The sequence below is a fragment of the Chlamydomonas reinhardtii genome, chromosome 7 (assembly GCF_000002595.2).
Source record: "Chlamydomonas reinhardtii strain CC-503 cw92 mt+ chromosome 7, whole genome shotgun sequence".
In the NCBI taxonomy this organism is placed as follows: domain Eukaryota; kingdom Viridiplantae; phylum Chlorophyta; class Chlorophyceae; order Chlamydomonadales; family Chlamydomonadaceae; genus Chlamydomonas; species Chlamydomonas reinhardtii.
Genome location: NC_057010.1, coordinates 6,278,913 through 6,298,160, shown reverse-complemented (window position 1 = coordinate 6,298,160; position 19,248 = coordinate 6,278,913). Strand labels below are relative to the sequence as shown.

Below are 19,248 nucleotides of genomic sequence, written 5' to 3'. Positions count from 1 at the left end.
CGCGCCCTGCCGCACGCAGTCGCCATCACTCTCATCACTCTCTTTCTTCATCGCACAGGCCGCGACCGAGTGAGCGAGCACGCACACTGCACACACACGGGGGCCGCCGCCGCAGCTGTCTCACGGACCAGGTGAGTGGTCGGGAGGGGCAGGGGGCGCCGGAGCGCTGCGCGGCAGACGTACTTACTGCCGCAGCTGCTGCGAAATGCCGTTGCTTGCTACTGCGAAGTACGTTCCATGGGAATGAGCTGTACTGCGAAACGCCGCGGCCGTTACTGCCGGATGCCGCCGGCGCGAGTATCGGAGGCGCTCGCTCGAGGCAGTGCCGCTCCGAGAGCGCACAGGCCGATGAGCCCGCGTCGGCGATTTGGCTCAGGCAGCTTTGCGTTTGCAGGTTGGCATTAGCTAAGACGTCGCCTATGTGGGCCTGCCCATACTTATTGTGACGGGGCAAGCAGCCTCCTACCTAACACGCCTCGCTCCCTCCCACACACACGTTACCTCCGCCTTCGGCGCTCGCCTCGGTTCAGTCGCCGATCACCAGCGGTAGCGCGGTATGGGTGACACACCCCTGCTGCAAAGGCGGCGGCGCCACCAGCAGCAGCAGCGCGTGTGGGCGCTGCTGCTGGTCGCCATGCTGCTGATCGACGGCGGCGGTGGCGGGGGCCGCGGCCGAGGCAGATTCTTCCCAACGCTGGCGGCAGCGGCAGGCGGTGACGGCGGCACCCCGTTCACAGCGGATGTAGCCGCCGCCGCCGCCGCTCCGGCCGCCGCTGACACTCCGGCTGCTGCTGCTGCTGCTGCTGCTGCTGCTGCTGCTGCTGGTACCGCCGGCACTACTGCGGGCGTTGCTACGCCTGAGGCGGTGGCTGCGGCACTGGCGGCGGCGGCGGCGGGAGGCGATGACTACAGCGGCGATGGCGGTGATGGTGGCGGTGATGGTGGGGAGGACGGTGCCGTCCGGCCGATGCAAGTAGGTGTGGGTGTGGAGTGCGTGGGTGTGGAGTGTGGAGTGTGGGTGGCGGGCGGCGGGCATGGAGTGTGGGGCGGGACTGTGCAGGCGGGGCGGAGGGGTGCATGCGCCCAGCTTTACACACCCGTAAGTAAGTGCGCTCCAACATACACACACCAGCCCTCCACTCCGCCCCTCCCCTTCCCTCCCCTCTCGCTGCCAACCAAATCCCTCCCCTCCCCTCAGTGCATGTCGTACACAACGGACGTGTCCTTTCCCGGCGGCAGCCCCGGCAGCGTGATCAGGTGAGTGGCGCGGTGTGTGATGCGGGGGGGCCTCTCTCACCACCCCACATACACACGCTAACCCCCTTACCTCCCCCCCAACACACACGCATCTGCCCCCAACCCACCCACCCCCACTTGCCCCCCACCGCCCTGCCAGCACGCTGCTGGTCCAGGAGCAGTTGGGTCCCACTGTGGGTGCTGTGGAGGTGCGCGACCTGGCCTTCACCCACCCGCGTGTGGGGGCACTGGTGGTGAGTAGGCAGGGAGGGTGGGGAGTGGGGGAGGGAGCGAGGGGGGGGTGAGGGAGGGGTTGGTGCAATCAAGGGTGCGCCCCGTGACATCAGCACCGCAGGGTGCGCATTCCGTGCTGGAATGCATATCAAAACCAAACAGCATGTATTTATAATCTTACGTACACCACACGCCCAACGGCAAACGGCGGGAAGACCGTGCGGCGGAGCTGTTGACCTGTTGACACTTGCATGCTCGGCGGGCGAGGGGAAGGGGGACACGCCGCGCACACACGTGGCCACGGCCCTCGCGCATGCCACCCGTTGGGGCCCCCCTCCCTTGCCCCCTCCCGCCCATCCCTCAGCCTACCCATACACCTCCTCACCTCCCTTCCCCCATCCCCTCCCTTCCCCCTTCCTCCCTCCCTTTAACCCCTCCCCCCCAAGATCGCGCTGTACCGGCTGCCGTACAGCCACGCCCCTGCCGACACGCCGTACACCGCCGCGCAGCTGGCCTCGATGTCGGGCGGTCGGCGGGCGCTGCTGAAGGGGCTGCAGCAGGGGCAGGGCGCCACGGGGGGTGGAGGGGGTGGGGGTGAGGGTGAGGGGCTGGGGCTGGGGTTCAGCGACGCGGCGGGCGCCGTGTTGGCAGTGGACACACCACACGCCGCCGGCAACCTCACCGGCATTTACAGGTGCGGGCGGCGGGGGCGGGGTATGGTGGGGTGGGGTGGATGGGGTGGGGTGTGGGGCGGTGTGCAAACCGTGGCTCCCATGCCCTGACACCCACATGACACCCACCTACCCCACCCCCCACCCCCCCACCCACCCCCCCAGGCCCGCCACCCCCCTGTCCGCCTTCGCCGCCGCCAACGCCACCTCCGCCGCGCGCTGGGTGCTGCGCCTGGCAGACCTGGGGGAGGGCTGGCAGAGGTCTGTGTGCGTGTGTGTGTACGTGTGTGTGCGTGTACGTGTGTGTGTGTGTGTGTGTGCGCGCGTGTGTGTGTATTACACACATGCGTGTAAGCACTCCTCAAGGCAGGCAGTCCGCGAACCAAATGCAGCACAGCATAGCGCAGGGCACAGCGGCCCATAACGCACGCACTAATTCGCACCCTCCCTCCCGCCCCTCCCCTCCGCCCCTCCCGCCCCTCCCACCCCTCCGCCCCTCACGCAGCCGCACGCTGCAGCTGGACAGCTGGACGCTGGTGCTGTGCCCGCCGCCGCCGCCCGGTACCCCCGCCAACTCCACGGCGCCCATAGCCCTGCCGCCGCAGCTGCAAATAGACATGGTGAGCTCGTGACATAAGGTGACATGATCACGTGACGTGGTGACGGGTGAGTGGTGGCGTACGTGGCCAGGGTGGTCCCCCCGGTACGCCTACTCATGCACTGATCACGGCGCACCCCTTGCCCGCGCAATCCGCACGCACAGTATCAAACCTTTCCCCCTTCCTGCCTTCCACAACTACACCCGCACCGCGCATACACACACACACACACACACACACACACACACACACACACACACACAGGCGCAGCAGGCCGCACGTGACCGCATTGTGAACCGCGGTGCCGCCACCGGCGCCGCCTCCGCCGCCCGCCTGGCGGCCCTGGGCGGGCTGCCTCTGTCGCCCGCGGCCGGCACCGCCGTCAACATCACCGCCACCACCGTGTTCAAGTCCTACAGCGACCTGGCAGATGACGCGGTGGCGGGTGAGTGAGGGGGAGGGGAGGGGCAGGGGGGGATGGGGTTCAGACGTGCGCACAGTGTGTTTTCCTGAACCCGTGTCATTTGCTCCGGGTCGCACCCGCCGCCACCTGCCTGCCCTTCAAAACCCCGCCCGCCCACGCGCCCCTGCTCCGCCTGTGTCGCAACCAATCACCCCACGGTTTCTTGTTGGGAACGTTGAGGACAACCCCCACCGCCCACCCACCGCCCGACCCCACCCCGCCCCACCCCCGCACAGCTGTGATCCAGCGCATCGACAACATCCAGGAGCTGTTTGGCCTGCCCTACACGCCGCCGCCCGGCATCAGCGTGTGGCTGCCCTGGGTGGAGCTGCTCATCGGCGGCAGTGAGATCATCCTCATGAACTTCGTGTGGTGGGGGCTGGGGGGGAGGGAGGGAGGGAGGGAGGGAGGCAGGGAGGGAGGAGGGCCCGGTCGGGGGGTCCACCTGTTGCCTGAATGGCTCACACGCACATACGCACACGCACACACACACACACACACACGTACACGCCCACATGCACACATACCACCCCACATGCACACATACACACATATACCCCCATGGTACTATGGCATCTACGACACCCTCCATCGCAACCCCTTACCCTCCCCCCCACCACGTCCCACCATGCCCATACACACAGGCCCGGCAAGATCGTGTCGTACGCGCTGCAGCTGGAGGTGACGGTGCGCACCCGCATGACCATGGCCGCACCCAACACCACCACCACCACCACCTCCAACAGCGGGGCAGGCGGCAGCACCGGTGTGCCCGCGCCCGCAGCCGGCGGCGGCACCCCCGCACCGGCCGGCGGCGGCACCAACAGCGGCGCGGGGGGGAGCACTGGCGTCCCGGCGCCCGCAGTGGGTGGCGGCGGCACGGGCGGTACCGGCGGCACCGGTGACGGCGGCAGTGGCGGCAGTGGCGGCGGCGGTGGCCCGCCCTACAACGGCCCCTGCTCCAACGATGTGTCTGTGTATGACCGCGGCGACCCCTTCGGATACATGCGTGAGTGGGGTGGGGCGGTGGAGGCCGGGAGGTGGAAGCTGAGGCGGAGAGTTGGAGGAGGGGGGGGAGGGAGGGGCGACGGCCACGGCGGCAGCATTGCGGGGCCAGGACGAGCCGTGTGTAGGGGGCAGGTGTGTAGGGCGCGGCCCAGGGCCAGGGGGAGGAAGGGGCGACACTGCAGGAGCCCCTCGCGCCCCACACGCACTGCCCCCTAGTGTCCCATCCACACACCATCCCTCCCTCCCTCACCTCACCTCACCCCACCTCACCCCCCACCTCACCCCCCACCCCCGAACCCTCCCTCCCTCTCCCCACAACCAGCCCGGCCGGGCGCCCCTGCCGGCACCCCCCCGGAGCGTGTGGACAAGCAGGCGGTGCTGGACGCCCTGTGTGACCTCAGCAAGGGACAGAGCGGCGCAGCCATGTTCGGCGACAGCAGTGGCAGTAGCAGCAGCGGCAGCAGCACCGACATGCCCTCCACGCGCTCCTCCAACGACCCCACCGCCGCCGCCGCCGCCACCACCAGCCGCCTCACCCTGTACGGCGCCGCGGACGGCTCACTGCCCGACTTCGAGCCGTCGGGTCGTGCGGCGGAGATGCGGCGATCGCTGCTGGGGGGCGCTGGGGGCGGTGGCGCGGGTGTGTTGGCGGCGTCCGGCACACCGCTGCAGCCCATGGACTTCACCCGGGTGCGTGCAAGCAGGGGGGGGGGCGAAGGGGATGGCGTAAGGGGGAGATGGGTAGGGGAGGGCTGCGAGGGCGGTTTGGGAAGCCTGCATGCGCGCCCTTGCGTACACACACACACACACGCTCCGCCCCCGCAGGTTGACCAGCCCGGGCTGCAGCTGCTGGGCCACCTGGCCGGAGACCCCTCCGACCCCTCCCCATCGAGCGACAGCGGCGATGACAGCGGCCCCACCACCCGCTCCTCCTCCGCCTCCGCCTCCGCCGCCCCCGACCCTGACGCCCCCGACCCCGGCTTCCTGGACTCGGTGTCGGCCATGATGGCGGCGGCGCTGAACCCGGACGAGTACGCCGCAGCCCTGGACGGCGGGCTGCAGGTGGGGGCTGCTGCTGTGTGGGGCTGCTGCTGCTGCTGTGTGTGTGTGTGTGTGTGTGTGTGTGTATTTGTGTGCGTGTGTGTGTGTGTGAGGGATGGGGGCTGCGTTGTAGGCAGGGGCGGCCACGTGGGGTGGGGCGGGGTGGGGTGGAGTGGTGCCAACCCCCTCACCGCCCATCACCACACACGCACACGCACCGACCGATGGGGTCCGCCACTCCCTTGCTCAAGCACAAGCCCACCACGCTTCCCAGCCTGGGCCCCCCAAATAAACACACACACACGCCCGCCCCCCGCCCCTCCCCCACACATGCCTCCTCCCTCCTCCGCCCCCCTCTGCACCCCCCCCCCCAGGACCTGGTGGACCAGGCGGACACGGCGGCTGCGGCTCTGGGCGCCGCCGCCGGCTCGCCCGCGCTGAGGTCGGCGGCGGGGCCGGACGGCGTGAAGGCGGCGGAGGCGCTGCAGGCGGGGGCACAGACCTACGGACACATACTCCGAGTGAGGGCCTGTGCGTGTGTGTGTGTGTGTGTGTGTGTGTGTGTGTGTGTGTGTGTTTGTGTGTGTGCCTGTGTATACGAGTGTGGGGCCCGGGAGGTCCTGGGGGCCGGGAGCGAGCACTCGTGATGACTGGACGCTGCACACCTGCCCCCCCAACTTCATTTCTTTCACTTCGTAATTCATCATGGTTGTAACCACGCACCCCCCCCCCCCCCAAAACAAAAAACTCTCACGCCCCCACACAGGCGGGCCAGGCCAGCCTGAAGCGGCTGTCCATCCAGCAGCAGAAGAACCAGACCCGCGCCGTCCTGCAGCAGAACGGACCGCTCACGGCGGCGGAGAGGGCGTTCGCCACCCGCTTCGTTTGGAACTTCAACTTCGTGCGCATCAACTTCCGTTTCGCGGCGTCTGACGGTGCGTGTGGGCGTGTGTGGTCGTGTGTGGGCAGTGGCGCCGACGTGTCGGTTGCGGTGTGCGGGGCTTAGGCTGGGGCTGGGGCAGGTGGGAGGCGGGTCCACACCGTGTGTCACACGCCTTGGGCCGCTGCAGCTGGAGAGCCCCATGTACACCAACAGTACCTGCCCCTGTCCCCCCCCTCTTACCTCCCTAACCCTCATTACTCCACCGCCCTCCTCCCCCTCCCTCCCTCCCTCCCTCCCCCCGACGACTTCACTTCTTAATTAATCATGAATGTAACCCCCCTCACACAGGCCTGGTGACCACGCTCCAGCAGTTCGTGTACCAGCTGAGTGACGTCAACACCATCATCAGCTCCGCACGCAGCCTGGCGGTGAGGCACACAGGGGGGGGGGGCAGCCCGGGGGGGGGGGCGGGGGGTCAGGCAGCAGCAGGGGCGGCAGGGGCAGTAGTGGTGCTCTGCAGGCGGGCTCGCGCACTTGTGTGTGTGTGTGTGTGTGTGTGTGTGTGTGTTTAAGAGCACAAGGAAACATTACGCGTAGGACAGTGTATGCAATGCAGAGTTAGGGCCGTGTGTGTGTGTGTGTGTGTGTGCGTGCACACATGGCCACTCCCCTCCCCTCCTCCACCCCTCTCCTCCCTCTCCTCTCCCCACCCCTCCAGGCTCTGGACCAGCGGCAGTTCGGCAACGCCTCCACGCAGGCCGCCTTCCAGGCGCGGGACGCCCAGCTCAAGCGCATCCAGGACCAGGTGTCCGGCGCCTGGCTGGTGGACCGCATCGACAACCAGACGCAGGCCATCAAGGCAAAGCAGCAGCAGCAGCGCCAGGCGCGCATGCCGCGACCGCCGCCGCGACCGCCCTCGCCGCCGCCGTCGCCGCCCCGGCCCTCGCCGCCGCCACCACAGCCCAAGCCGCCGCCGTTGCCCGCCTCGCCGCCGCCAACCTCTTCGCCACCTAACAACAACAATAACAACAATAATAACAAGAAGCCCCTCCACGGCCGCGGCGGTCACGTTGACGACATGGGCGGCAGTGGTCGGCGCAGTCTGCAGGAGGTGCGGCGGCTGCTGCAGGCGGCGGAGGAGGGCAGCAGCGGCATTGGCAGCCAGGAGGTGGCGGAGCAGGAGCAGGTGGCGGAGCAGGAGGTGGCGGTGGAGGAGGAGGTGGCGGAGGAGGTGGCGGGGGCGGGGGCGGATGCGGGCGTGGATGCGGATTCGGCCGGGACGGGCGCGGCCGGGGCTGTGGGTGGTGGTGATGAGGAGGAGGACGACCCGCTACTGCCCACTGGAGAGACCGTGGGTGAGTGCTGCTGGGCTGAGACCTACTGCTACTGCTGTGCTGCGCTGTGCCCGCGCCACTGCACCTGCTCAGCAGCTGCCTCTCGCCATGCCAGTAGCCCGGAACAACGCACACAGCTCACGCCAACGTTTCCTTCGTGCTCCACAGCAGCAGTACTTGATTGGGTGCACGTGTGTGTGTGTGTCTTCCCATGTATGCACACGCGCGACCCGCAGACGCCTGGCTGGCCCGCATCACGGCAGAGGCGGAGGCGGAGGCGGCACTGGCCTTCCGGCGCATCCCCCACGACCGCAGCACAGGTGAGTGTGGGTGGGTGTGGGTGTGGGGTGGGTGCACGGTTGGTTAGGCACATGTGTGTGTTCGTGGACCCAGACATGAGGAGGGTCAGCGGATGGCAGGCGCAGACCCTCATCCGCCCACACCTCCACACAGCAGCCCCAACACGCCTGGACACACACCCTCACACACACGTGCACGTGTGCTCTCCTGGCACACCCACCCCGACATGCCCCGACCCGCCCACAGGTCTGGACCGCGTGATGGGTCTGCGCCGCTCCGCCGCCTAGCTAGTGCAGCCGCCGCAGCCGCCGCCGCGAGCAGCCGCTCAGGGGCCGCTCTGAGGCGGCAGCTCATCACTGCCAGCCCACCACTGATGAGACTGCCCGCACGGACCAACAGCACCGCCTGGCTGGCAGGTGGCGGGGGCGCCTGCTGCGAGCCCTGTGGCAAACAGTGTATATATGACGTGGCTGGGTTGCTTCGGTGAAAAGGTGGGGAGGTTGTGATGATTGCAGCGGCCGCAGCAAACAATACCGGTAATGAGGCCATGGAGGCAATCTTAAGTGCAGCTGCTGGCCGCTGGTGCAGTCAAGTTTTATTTTGTACAGGTTTTGTTGCGGCTGGCGCGAAGGGTTGTTGACGGGAGGCGGGCGCTAGCTGCTCCATACATCGCTGCTAGCTGCTGTCCTACCTATGGTCGTCTGGTCGCACAAGCGGTTAATAATAGGGGTGTTGTTTTGCCCGGCGTGCGCGTGTGCGTAGCTCGTATGCTTGGGGCGTGCACCTGTTGGCTGGGCATTACAGGATAGGTCGTGTTGCCGAGGGGTCGTGATCATGAGACTGGCTCGAACTAGGGCAGCGGTGCCGGCAGGCGGCAGGGCGGGGGGTTGCAGGGGCCGTGCACCGCACAGCACACTAGCAACGTGGCTAGCTACCAGCCGTCACAACCGCACTGCGCACGACAATAAGCAATCAGAGATAGACGACGTGGCATGCGCTACACGGCGTGCTGCGCGCTAGCGGCCGCCCCACTGCTGCGCTGCTGGTGCGGGGGGCCGGGTCAGCTGTGTGTGTGGAAGGGGATACGATGCCGGGCCCCTGTCCTTAAGACAGCCCATGTGGGGCGGTGAGATATTTCCACCAGCCGGCCTAGGCGCACAACACTTGCTAGTATTGGTCAAATACCGTTGGGCTAGCGCGGGGAACTAAAGAGTGCTACACCACCCGTTGCGGACTGACTGACATACCGGTGGCCTACATTGCTGCGCTGTCCGAACAGCGCAAGCCTCACTGTAACCATAATAACGCCCCCGTTCCACAAGTCCCGCCTGTCCCATTCCACATGGCAATCTCACAGTTTCATCCCCAGCGCAGGTATCACAGCGCGCCGTGGTGGTCAGGAGTACGCACGCGTCACCACCTCCCCACAGCCCACAGTCCCCGCACGCACGCCGGCATCCGAATAATTGCCCCCGGGATCACTTCCTCCATACGCACCCGTGTCAAGCACCCAGCCAGCTCCCAGCCGCCATCCATACACACACGGCTCGCGCACGCGCCTAGCCCGACTCCGCTGGCAGCAGCCCCCGCTGCGCGCGCCGCCCCGCCCTCCTCCCTCCCTGCCCGCCCCCGCCCCCGGCCCCGCCTCCTGCCGCCCCTCCCTCCGCCGCGTGCAGGTAGCCGCACCTGGGCGGCGCCACCTCCACCTCCTGCCCGTCCTCCCCCGCCCCCCGCACCCCCTCTGCGAACAGACCCGGCACCGGCTCCCGCCCGCCCGCCGCCGCCAGCCGCCACACCACGTCATCCAGCGCCGCCAGCAGCCGCCCCCAGCCGTACAACAGGTTGTCGTACTGTACGGCGCCCGCCTCCAACTCCTTGATGACGGACAGGGTGGGAAGAAGGTGGACCAGCGGGTTGCCACCGCCGGAGGCGGCAGCGGCGGCGGCGGCCTCGCCGGCTCCGTCAGCAGCCGCAGCAGCAGCCTCCTTGCTGGCACCCTCCTCCTCGTCCTGCCCTTCCTCCTCAGCAGCTTCCTCCCGCCCGCGCCGCCGCCGTCGCCCCCGCTTCTCGCCGCCACCCTGCAGCCGCCGCCGCGCCTGCTGCGGCCCACCGCTGCCGCCACCGTCCGGGCCCAGCAGTGCCTCCCAGCCCCCAGCCGTGGACTGGGGACTGCTGCTACTGCCACTGCCGCTGCTACTGCCACTGCTACTGCCACTGCTACTGCCGCTGGCGCCCGCCGCTGCAGCAGGCGCGGCGTGCGATGCTGCTGAGGAGCGGCGCAGTGTGAAGTCAGCCAGGGAGGGCGCCCAGCCCAGGCCGTAGGTGGTGGTGCGGGTGCTCAGTGCCGGGTCGGACTGCACAGCCATGGAGGGGGGGGGGGGCAGCCGATCATGGAGAACGGAGTGGTGAAAAGGGGGGCAGCACGTGGCGGCACTAGTGGGGTTCGGTGGGGGTCACATTCATGAGTATTGGAGGGCGGTGGCGTTGGTCAGTGGCGGCAGATGGGAACACTCAGAGGTGGGGGGGGGCGTGTTCAGGCCGAGTCTGAGTCCGATATGTGTGCGAGGCAGCAGTCCCCGTACACCCACCTCCTCCCTCCCTCCCCTCCCTCCCTGCCTCACCTCCAGCACCAGCACCACATCCATCTGCGCCAGCACCGCCTCGGCCAGCGCCAGGTAGGGCGGAGGCGAGGGCGAGGAGGAGGAGGAGGCGGTCGCAGAGGCGGAGGAGGTCGTGCCCTCACCGCCGGCCCCGTCTGCTGCGCCTGCCGCGCCTGGCTCGGGCTGCCCTGCTCCCCCTGCTGCTCCCCCTGCTCCTCCTCCCGCCTGCCCCCCAATGGCCCCGTAGGGCAGGCTGAACACGCCCTCCCCGCCCAGGCTGCGGACCAGGTAATTGTCCATGAGGGGCGGGGCGAAGTAGCGCCTGGGAGCGAGAGGAGGGGGCGTTGCGTTGGCATCAGAAGTCCGGAAGCGACACAGCGGCATGTCTGATTGCTCTCCCAGCCATCCTCCCCCTCCTCCTTCCCCCACCCATCTCCTCCTGCCTGTCTCCTCCCCTCAGGCGCTCACCACCAGTCGGTGGCGTTGCGGCCGGGCGCGAAGGCGTCCAGCACCCCCCGCCGCACGTAGCTGCGCAGGTAGGTGTCGGCGATGAAGGACAGGTGGCTGCGCAGCCGCTGGGCGGGGTCGCTGTGCAGGGTGGGAGCGGGGAGAGAGTGGAGGGGTGCGGGGTGCGGGGTCGAGGGGTGGAGTCAGGCGTGGGGCTTCCAGGGGGATGGGCAGGAGGCGGGTGGTGGGCGGCACGTTGCGGCCGGCTGGTGCTTGTGCTCCCAACCACCCAGTGCCCCTGGGGTGTTCAATTGGGTCCACGCGCCCTTGCTCGCGACCACGAGTCCTAATTTGTTCCTGATCCTTGGGTGCCATGCGGGATTGCAGTCCCCACAAAGCGACACACACTCCGGCTCACCGCAGCGCAATGGCGTACGCGAACCTCCTGCACAGGTGTGTGCCCCGCACCACGGCACTGTAGGGCCGCCGGGACACACCGCCCGAGGGCGAGGAGGAGGCGGAGGCGTTGACGCCGCCGGCCGCCGCCGCCGCCACGTCCGCCTCCGCCGCTGCCGCCGCCGCCGCCTCCGGGCCCACCACCGCCGGCCCCTCCCGCCCCGCCGCGCTCAGGTGCAGCACGTAGGAGGCGTAGGCGGCGGCGGCGCGGCCCGAGCCCTCCGCGCCACTGCTACTGCTACTGCCACTACCACTGCTACTGCTACTGCCGGCCGACGCAGGTGCGGCCCAGCGGTCTGTGATGGACTTGCTCCCCAGCACCTCGTCATTGTACACCGTGTACTGTGTGTGTCGGGGGTTGCAAGGATTGGTACAGAGAAGTGTAGCGAAGTAGACAGCAGGTGTGGTGTTGCGCGTACCGATGACCGACGGCGTCCGGGGGGTTGCAGGGATGTTTGGAAAAGCGGTACAGGATGGGGGGGGGAGGGAGGGGTGTTTAACGGGTTGGGGGAGTACAGAGGCGTGTGGTGCGGCTGGGGTTCAGATAGGCGGCAGGGAGTCCACGGAACAGGCACTGCTGTTACGTAAGCCGCCCCCTCCCCCGCGCGGCCTCCCAGACACGCCCCCTTCCCCCCTCCCACCTCGTTGGCGAAGAAGTCCAGCCCCATCTTCTTGAGCAGGCTGAGGCGCTGGGGGCAGGTGCGGGCCTTGTTGGCAGAGCGGGGGTAGCCGTACATCAGGAAGGCGCTAGAGGGGGTGTAGATGGGCGGGGAGAAAAGGCAGGGAGGGCGGGCGTCATCCTACATGCATAAGATGGAGTTATGGCCCGACCTCAACGGCAAGACAACACAACTATAACTGGGACGCACTCGGGACACCGCCTCGTGTTCCGCCGCCACTCCGCGGTCTGCAACCGTCTGCAACCGCATGTGCCCGGCACACGCACACACACACACACACACACACACACACACACACACACACACACACACACACACACACACACACACACACACACACACACACACGCACACGCACACACACATACACGCCCCCACCCCGCCCCCCGGGTCCCCCCCCCCTCCCCCTTACAGCGGGTGCGCGGTGCGCGGCACGGCGGTCGTCGCCACGTGGGCCCAGTGGTGGGAGGCGTTGAGCCAGCGGGGCTGGTCGTCGAACTCGCGCATGAGGCAGGTGCGGCCCATGCCGAAGTCCAGCGCCTGGCAGCCGGCAGCCTCTGGGGGGAGGGGGGGGAATGGGCGGCGGAATTAGGGGGGGGTCAATGCACACACGGCAATGCAGCCTCCACCCCCTTGTGCGTCTGCCGCTATGCCCGCTGACCTCTCCCACATGCTTTCCTTCTAACTCATACTGCCGTGCCAGCGCCGCCCCGCCTCGCCCTGCCGCCCCCCCTCACCCGCCAGCTTGCACATGCTGGTCCCCGCCGCCTTGCTGACGTGCAGGAACTCCAGCGCGCGGCGGGCGGACATGCCGGCGGCGTGCAGCGCGAACAGCTGCTGCAGCACATCCAGCACCAGCACCCGCGCCTTGAGCACCCACACCGCCCCCGCCGGTGCCGGCAGCAGGTGCAGCAGCCACAGCTGAGCCACACGCGCCACCGCCGCACGCCGCAGCAGCGGGTAGCTGTGCGCGGGGCCGCTGTAGCTGCTAGCGCTACTGCTGCTGCTGCCGCTGCTGCTGCTGCTGCTACTGCTGCTACTGCCGCCGCCCTTGATCATGTCCAGGATGGGGCCGGAGGCGTCGGGCGGCATCCCCAGCAGTGACCGCACTCCCGCCTGCAGGAGGGCACATCAGGCATGTGAGACACACAGGCGGCACAAACACACCGGTACGCCCGCCCCCGAACATCCATGCATCAGCCGCACCTCATACACAGGCGAATACACGCATCCCAACACACACACATACACCCATGCCCACCCACACCCTCACCTGTATGCCTCGCAGTGCCGCCAGCACCTCCGCCCCCGAGGCCCCCGCCCCTCCCTCCCCTCCCTCGCCCTCCTCCCCCTCCTCCCTCCCCCCTGCCGCCGGCGGCAGCTCCGCCAGCAGCGCCTCCGCCAGCGGCCGCGCGCGCGGCTCCGTCAGCTCGTGCGCCCGCTGCAGACCCAGCGACCCACGGGCCCGAGGCAGCCGCGCCACCGCCTCCAGCGCCCGCAGCGCCGCACGCAGCTCGCCCGGGTTCAGGCCGCCGCGGATGGCGTCACGGCCGTGGCCGGCGCCCGCGGTGCTGCTGGGGCCGGCGGCGCCAGCCGCTGCTGGGACGGACTGGCGGGCTGCGTCACCGCTGGAGGCGGCGGCGGGGTGCTCGCCAAAGTCCTCGCCCAGTCGCCAGTTGCCCCCGCGCGCGTCCGGCACCAGCAGCGGCAGCAGCGGCGCCAGCAGGCGGTCCACGGAGGGAAGGCCGTCGTCGGCACCGCCCGATCCGCTAGCGCTGCTGGTGGTGGTGCTCGCCAGGGCACGATGCAGTGAGCAGGGACCCGACAGCGCTATGAGCGCAGCAAGCAGCGCCAGCGCAGGCTTGAAAGCCGAGAATTGGGGCACGGCAGTTGCCCCACGCTGATGCCCGAACATCCAGACAATTCGTAATTTTATAGCAGGCTCAACGTCATCCTAGCCGGGGACCGCACTATGGCCGTGCTCACGCAGCTGGTTCCATTACGGTCTTTCACACCCTACAGCCTTAGCTAGTAAGCAAGTTTGACGCCAATACTGAGCCACAGGGCGAATGCACACATCATGCATATCACCGCGATGTCTCAAACACCAGCGAATGGAAAATCACGGTCCAATCTCATTCACTTGTGTGTCCTTGGCTGTGTGAAATAAACAATATGCCTCACTTGACGTCGAACTAGCTGAAACTGTAACGTGTAGCAAATGCCCTGCACACGATAGACCGGGTGCCACCCTCGAGACAGCAAACCAGAAGGGCTTGTGCGTAATTGAGCAGGCAGGTGTTTGTAGTTATCGGCTGCTAGAGCCGTAGCGTGCTGTCATCGGGCGGGGGTTGACTGCCACGGTTGGCCTGTCTCGGCACCGCTGAGCCGCTGTGGACAAACTTTCCTGCAAAAGCTTGCACGCATAACGCAGTGGGCAAGAGCGAAAAGGCCGCGCGGGCGTTAGACCCCGCTCGGCTCTCGGCGTTTCGGGCGGACGACGCCTTTTCCTTTGCCGTTCACCGAACATCCCGCGGCTTGCTGTTTGGACAGGATGGCCCCTCGTCGCCTGCTTTTTTGCCTGGACGAGAGCCCTCAGAGTATCCGTGGACTTGAATGGACTCTGTTACATCTTAAAAGACCAAGCGATGAGCTGCACCTGGTCACGGTGTTGCCGCCGTTAGGTGAGGATACATGCAGGCTGACGGGGGCATGCGCGGACGTTGCATGCGGCGAGGGAGCTCGGCATGCCGAGGGCAGTAATCGGAAGCTGACCCCACGCTTTTCGCCTCGCGCCCGACAGCATACAACGTCTACCCTGTCGCACCCGTGGCCACTGGGGCTGCGGTAGCGGCTGTGACGCACCAATGGGACGCCCAGCGGCGGGCGGAAGAGCACAGCGCCGCAGGTGGGTGGATGGGTCGGGCAGCGGGCGCGGCCCGAGCAGTGGGCAGCCTCCTCCTCCTCCTCCTCCGGGGCCGTGCCATGCAGCTACGTGGGGCTGCAGTGGCGGGCTTGGCGCCGCAGGGGCTGGCGGGAGGCAGCGCTTGTAGTGAGCATGCAGGTGGAAGGCAAGAAGGGGGTGGGCAGCAGAGGGCAGTTGTCATGACCTGGCACCCGGTGTCCGCGCCCGCAGAGGTGCTCAAAGCGGCGGTGGACCTGGTGTGCACGCAACACAACAAGGTGCGGGGCGGGGCGGGGTAGTAGTGGGGTGCGGGGCGGAGGTGGGCGGGGGGCGTATGGTATGTGGCCGGGGGGCTGTCCAGGTGTGGGCCGGAAGGTTCCAGGCAGGCGTGCCGCGACAAGCCGGCTGCAGGGGAGCGCTTACAGGGGCCGGCGGAAGCATGTGTGTATCTTGTTAGCGTGCGTGTGTGTGTGCGTGTGTGTGTGTGTGTGTATTTGTGTGTATTTGTGTGTATTTGTGTGTATATGAATGTGCCCGCCACCCGCCACTGCACAGGTGCCCCGGGACCTGGTGCACACCAAAGCGCTGCCGGCGGCGGGCGGCGCGTCAGGTGGGTCGGCCACGTGAAGGTGGCACCCAGGCAGTGTACGCTGCCTCTCGACACCCGGCCGTCAGAGCTGTGCACAGCACCTCAGCCCCAGGACTCCGCAACCACTCCCTGTATCTTTGCTGCTGTTTCCCCCAATGATTCCCAATCACAACCTCGCAGGCGTTGCTGAGAGCCTGGTGGAGTACGCCCGCGCGCAGTCCATTGACCTGGCGGTGGTGGGCTGCCGCGGCATGGGCGCACTGCAGCGGTGAGCAGCCAGGGGGGGGCGGGGCGGGGGAGGGATAGGGGAAGGGGGCTGGCTTCACCACTCCAAGATTAGAAAGTTGAGACGCCCAGACGCAGCCCGCGATCAGCCGAATAGCTGTTACGCTCCATGCTCGGCGGGGGTGGGGTAATGCTCGGGCCGAACGAAATTTGTCAAGGGATGGAGCAGGGGCGGGCACCAGCTGAGCGGATGGTGGCATGCTGGGGACGGGATGCTGCCGGTGGTAATGCCGCTGTTGCACCGCATCTGCCTCCGCACCCCACACCTCCGTCACCCATGCCGCCACCCCCTGCTGACGCCCGTCGGTTGACATCCCATACCCCGAGTCCTCCCCCCTTCGCTTTGGTTCAGCTTGGGCTGGTATTTACGACCCACCCACCCATCACAACTTCCCCCGCCTTCTCCCCCTGCCCCCCCCCCTCCCACAGCTCCCTGATGTCGTTCATCGGCCTGGGCAGCGTGTCGGACTACTGCTGCCACCACATGCCCTGCCCCACCCTGGTGGTGCGCGGCGACGACGCCGTGTTGGGCCGCGGCCTCATGGCGGCGGACGAGGCGCACCCGCCGCAGACCGCGCAGCCCAAGCGCGTCATGGTGCGGGCAGGGGAGGAGGGGGCAGGGGGAGGAAGAGGGGAAGTGACGGGGGATGATGGGGCCGGCCCTGGTATGCAGGGCATGCGGAGGCGCGGCTTGGCCGGTGGCGGCTGGCGGCCGGGTCGGGCAGGGCGGCAGGTTCCGTAGCGCGTAGCAGGTGCGTTTGGTCACTCTCCCCAGCCGGCCCGGCCGCTCCCACCGGAGACATGCTGGCTAGCACTGTGTCGCCTGCCTCCCACTCCTCCTCCCGCCCCCCTCCTCCTCCTCCCCCACTCCCCCCACCAGGTGTGCTGCGACGACTCGCCGCACGCGCACGCCGCACTGCTGTGGGCGCTGGACCACGTGCTGCTGCCGCACGACCACCTGGTGCTGGCGGTGGTGGGAAACCCCGTGCCCTTCCCGGTGAGGCGGCGGGGGGCGGGGGGTTGTAGATACCAGCCCAAGCTGAACGAAAGCAAACGGAGCTAGCGAAGCGAAGGCAGAGGCGACAGGTGCAAAGCAGTGATACTTGACGAGCTGGGGGTTGAGGAGGGGAGGGAGAAGGGACTGGAGGATGGGGCGGGAGAGCAGGGGGTGAAAGGGGGATAAGAAGGGGGTAAGAAGTGGAGGTGGGGTTGGGGACAAAGAGCAGTGAAAAGGGCGGCTTTCGGCTTGGGGGACTCCAAGCAGCCTTGCAGACTGGCAACGTGTTTGGCACGCGTGTCTAACACGGGCGCGAGCTACGCGCAGTCTAATGCTGCCACCTGCCTGACTCTGAGCGCATCTCATCGGCCCAATCCCCTCGCAAACCCACGCCCACCTCACCCCACGCCCTCTCTTCTCCCTGTGCTCCGCTCGTTTTAGCTTGGTTTGGTTTAGTTTGGGCTGGTAATTACCACCCCCCCATGCCTCCTGCCCACCCCCCAGGTCCTGGACGAGCCCGCCACGGTGGCGGCCATGCAGAGCGCGCAGTACCGGGACGAGGCGGCGGCGGCGGTGGCGGCCGCGCGCGACGTGGCGGAGCGCTGCGCGGCGGCGGCGCAGCGGCGGGGCGTGGGCAAGACCAAGATCACCATTGCGGCGCTGCCGCCCGGCGGCTCGGCGGCGGACACGGGGGCGACGCTGTGCAAGCACGGCAAGGTGAGCGGACAAGGGCGGGGCGCGGGATGCATTGGCAGGAGCGCGTAGTAGAAACTTGGTTGCGGCGTTGGCGTTGAAGAAGCAGATGCCGAGCCCTGGGCAGGACGGAGGGGCTATCGCAGGTGGGTCGTTCTTACTGTATGGGGCCGTGCCACATCTCTACCTCCCGCCGCCCCTCCCCTCCCCCCAGGCCGAGGGTGTGGACCTGCTGGTGGTGGGCAGCCGTGGCATGGGCGCCGTGGCCCGCTCGCTGCTGGGTCTGGTGGGCATGGGCAGCGTCAGCGACCACCTGGCGCACCACAGCAGCAGCCCGCTGCTGGTGGTGCAGGGCGTGGCGGGGCACGGCGGCGACGGGCTGTCCGACCCCGACCTCACGCCGGGCGGCCCGGGCGGCACGGTGCAGAGCATGAGCTCCACGCTGCGCCCCATCACGGAGGGCGACGGCAGCGAGGCCAGCAGCATGCAGTGAGGCCGGCAGTGAGGCGGGGGCAGTGAGGCGGGCAGTGAGGCGGTGGCTTTGCATAGAAGCCGGCTACGGGGTAGCCGTCCATGCAAGACGGGGAGGAGAGGGGTCTGGAGGCGGTGGAGAGCCTGAGCCCTGAGTCGCCTCTTCGCGGGAGGAGGAGGAGGAGGAGCAGGAGGAGGAGGAGGAGGAGGAGGCACCCGCGAGGCGACCGGCGAGAAGCAAGGATGCGGGCCGGCGAGCCGGGGGACGGGTCACCTGCGGCTTCCTGGCGCGGCGTGATCATGTGACCAGCAGCGGAAGGAGGCGCTGGCGGGCCTCAGCCGTGAGCTATCACGCGGAGGTTGTTCCGTCCGGACCCGACGCACGTTTTGGGGGCGGCCCTGCAGCTGTGGTGCCGGCAGCAGTGCCAGACGGGCGGCTGCTCGGTCGCCGGGGTGGTGGCCGCGGCCCGTCCCTGCATGGTGCGCACCCATGGCTGGGTCGCAGCAGCGGCGACAGCATATGCGCGGACCCTGGCGCCTGCGTGCCGGGTGCTTTCTGTTGTTGGTTGGGTAATAGGGTGTTGAGCTCTCGACTTGCGGTTGACTTTCGGGTCTTGTGGGACGCTTGTTGGCTGTGCGGCAGACGCACAGGGTGTCAGTGTCACGTCCTCGGGGACATGTGTGTTTGCATGAAACATGGCTGCATGGGCGGGAAGGGCGCAACCCGCGACTGGGGCGTATGGTTTACGGCGCCTGTTCTGCGGCATGAATAACTCGTGTTGGACTCGTGTGGCGGAATAGAATTGGGAAGCGACCAGCCGGACTAGATGGCGGGGGTGCTACTGGTGTGTCGCTTGAGCACTGCAGGGGCTGTGGTGTGTTTGGTTGGGTCGGGAGGCGACGGGCGAGTGAGGCCATTCGGATTGATGGCGGTAGCACACACCTCCCGGCACACACCCCGGTACACCTCCTGGGCCACCTCCCGAGCGCTCACTTGGGTGCGTGGCAGGGGCAGATGCACAACTGATGGGTGGGGGCCGGTGCGTTGGCGGTGCGCTGGCGTTGTGGGGCCCGGCGCATGCACCTGCGGTGCTTCAGGACGAGGCCAGGCGGCGGCCAGGCCGCACGGTGGCACAGCGCGTGTGCGTGTGTGTGCATGTTTGTTGTTGAGGTCATTGATGGCGCACACCCGCTACGAGGCGGGCATTACAAGATTGGACACAGTACGACGGGAGTCAGCTAGGGTGCTTTGGGGAACGTTTTAGTACGTGCCTTTGCCGTACTGTTGGACTGTTGACAGAACAGGATTTGATATACCAATATGTAAACGGACGTTACTATGCCTGGATATTGCAC

General features: G+C 67.8%; 3 protein-coding genes across 3 annotated transcripts; 2 read left to right on the top strand and 1 right to left on the bottom strand.

Annotated features, from left to right (window-relative positions):
• Positions 1-48: 48 nt before the first annotated feature.
• Positions 49-8,624, top strand: CHLRE_07g356950v5 (uncharacterized protein). The gene is made up of 18 exons (XM_043064674.1): positions 49-228; positions 583-973; positions 1,199-1,257; positions 1,397-1,490; positions 1,917-2,164; positions 2,307-2,402; positions 2,647-2,761; positions 3,005-3,185; positions 3,440-3,575; positions 3,848-4,212; positions 4,534-4,901; positions 5,037-5,273; positions 5,627-5,773; positions 6,019-6,187; positions 6,484-6,563; positions 6,854-7,490; positions 7,706-7,789; positions 8,016-8,624. The coding sequence occupies exons 1-18, from the start codon at positions 206-208 to the stop codon at positions 8,054-8,056; spliced, it is 3,471 nt and encodes a 1,156-aa protein (XP_042923242.1). The 5' UTR covers positions 49-205; the 3' UTR covers positions 8,057-8,624.
• A 62-nt stretch (positions 8,625-8,686) lies between these two features.
• Positions 8,687-13,988, bottom strand: CHLRE_07g356900v5 (uncharacterized protein). The gene is made up of 8 exons (XM_043064673.1): positions 13,226-13,988; positions 12,690-13,068; positions 12,365-12,509; positions 11,914-12,019; positions 11,235-11,614; positions 10,838-10,957; positions 10,391-10,691; positions 8,687-10,123 (listed from the first exon to the last, which is right to left on the bottom strand). Exons 1-8 carry the CDS (start codon positions 13,865-13,867, stop codon positions 9,329-9,331), a joined length of 2,868 nt encoding a protein of 955 aa, XP_042923241.1. The 5' UTR covers positions 13,868-13,988; the 3' UTR covers positions 8,687-9,328.
• A 100-nt stretch (positions 13,989-14,088) lies between these two features.
• CHLRE_07g356850v5 (uncharacterized protein) lies at positions 14,089-19,231 on the top strand. The gene is made up of 10 exons (XM_043064672.1): positions 14,089-14,246; positions 14,506-14,636; positions 14,756-14,860; positions 15,089-15,135; positions 15,413-15,467; positions 15,627-15,714; positions 16,161-16,326; positions 16,612-16,728; positions 17,233-17,445; positions 17,636-19,231. Exons 2-10 carry the CDS (start codon positions 14,507-14,509, stop codon positions 17,912-17,914), a joined length of 1,200 nt encoding a protein of 399 aa, XP_042923240.1. The 5' UTR covers positions 14,089-14,246; position 14,506; the 3' UTR covers positions 17,915-19,231.
• Positions 19,232-19,248: the final 17 nt, after the last annotated feature.

What these genes read in the sequence shown, in the direction of transcription:
- CHLRE_07g356950v5 (XM_043064674.1), top strand. Translation starts at nt 206, where the DNA reads ATGCCGTTGCTTGCTACTGCGAA. An exon ending in CGCAGCTGCAAATAGACATG is followed by an intron (nt 2,762 to 3,004) that starts GTGAGCTCGTGA and finishes ACACACACACAG; the next exon opens with GCGCAGCAGGCCGCACGTGA. An exon ending in CCCTGGACGGCGGGCTGCAG is followed by an intron (nt 5,274 to 5,626) that starts GTGGGGGCTGCT and finishes CCCCCCCCCCAG; the next exon opens with GACCTGGTGGACCAGGCGGA.
- CHLRE_07g356900v5 (XM_043064673.1), bottom strand. Translation starts at nt 13,867, where the DNA reads ATGTTCGGGCATCAGCGTGGGGCAACTGCCGTGCCCCAATTCTCGGCT. An exon ending in CCGCGCACCGCGCACCCGCT is followed by an intron (nt 12,020 to 12,364) that starts GTAAGGGGGAGG and finishes CACCCCCTCTAG; the next exon opens with CGCCTTCCTGATGTACGGCT. An exon ending in ATGTGGTGCTGGTGCTGGAG is followed by an intron (nt 10,124 to 10,390) that starts GTGAGGCAGGGA and finishes ATGGCTGTGCAG; the next exon opens with TCCGACCCGGCACTGAGCAC.
- CHLRE_07g356850v5 (XM_043064672.1), top strand. Translation starts at nt 14,507, where the DNA reads ATGGCCCCTCGTCGCCTGCTTTTTTGCCTGGACGAGAGCCCTCAGAGT. An exon ending in GGCGGCGGGCGGCGCGTCAG is followed by an intron (nt 15,468 to 15,626) that starts GTGGGTCGGCCA and finishes ACAACCTCGCAG; the next exon opens with GCGTTGCTGAGAGCCTGGTG. An exon ending in GAAACCCCGTGCCCTTCCCG is followed by an intron (nt 16,729 to 17,232) that starts GTGAGGCGGCGG and finishes CCCACCCCCCAG; the next exon opens with GTCCTGGACGAGCCCGCCAC.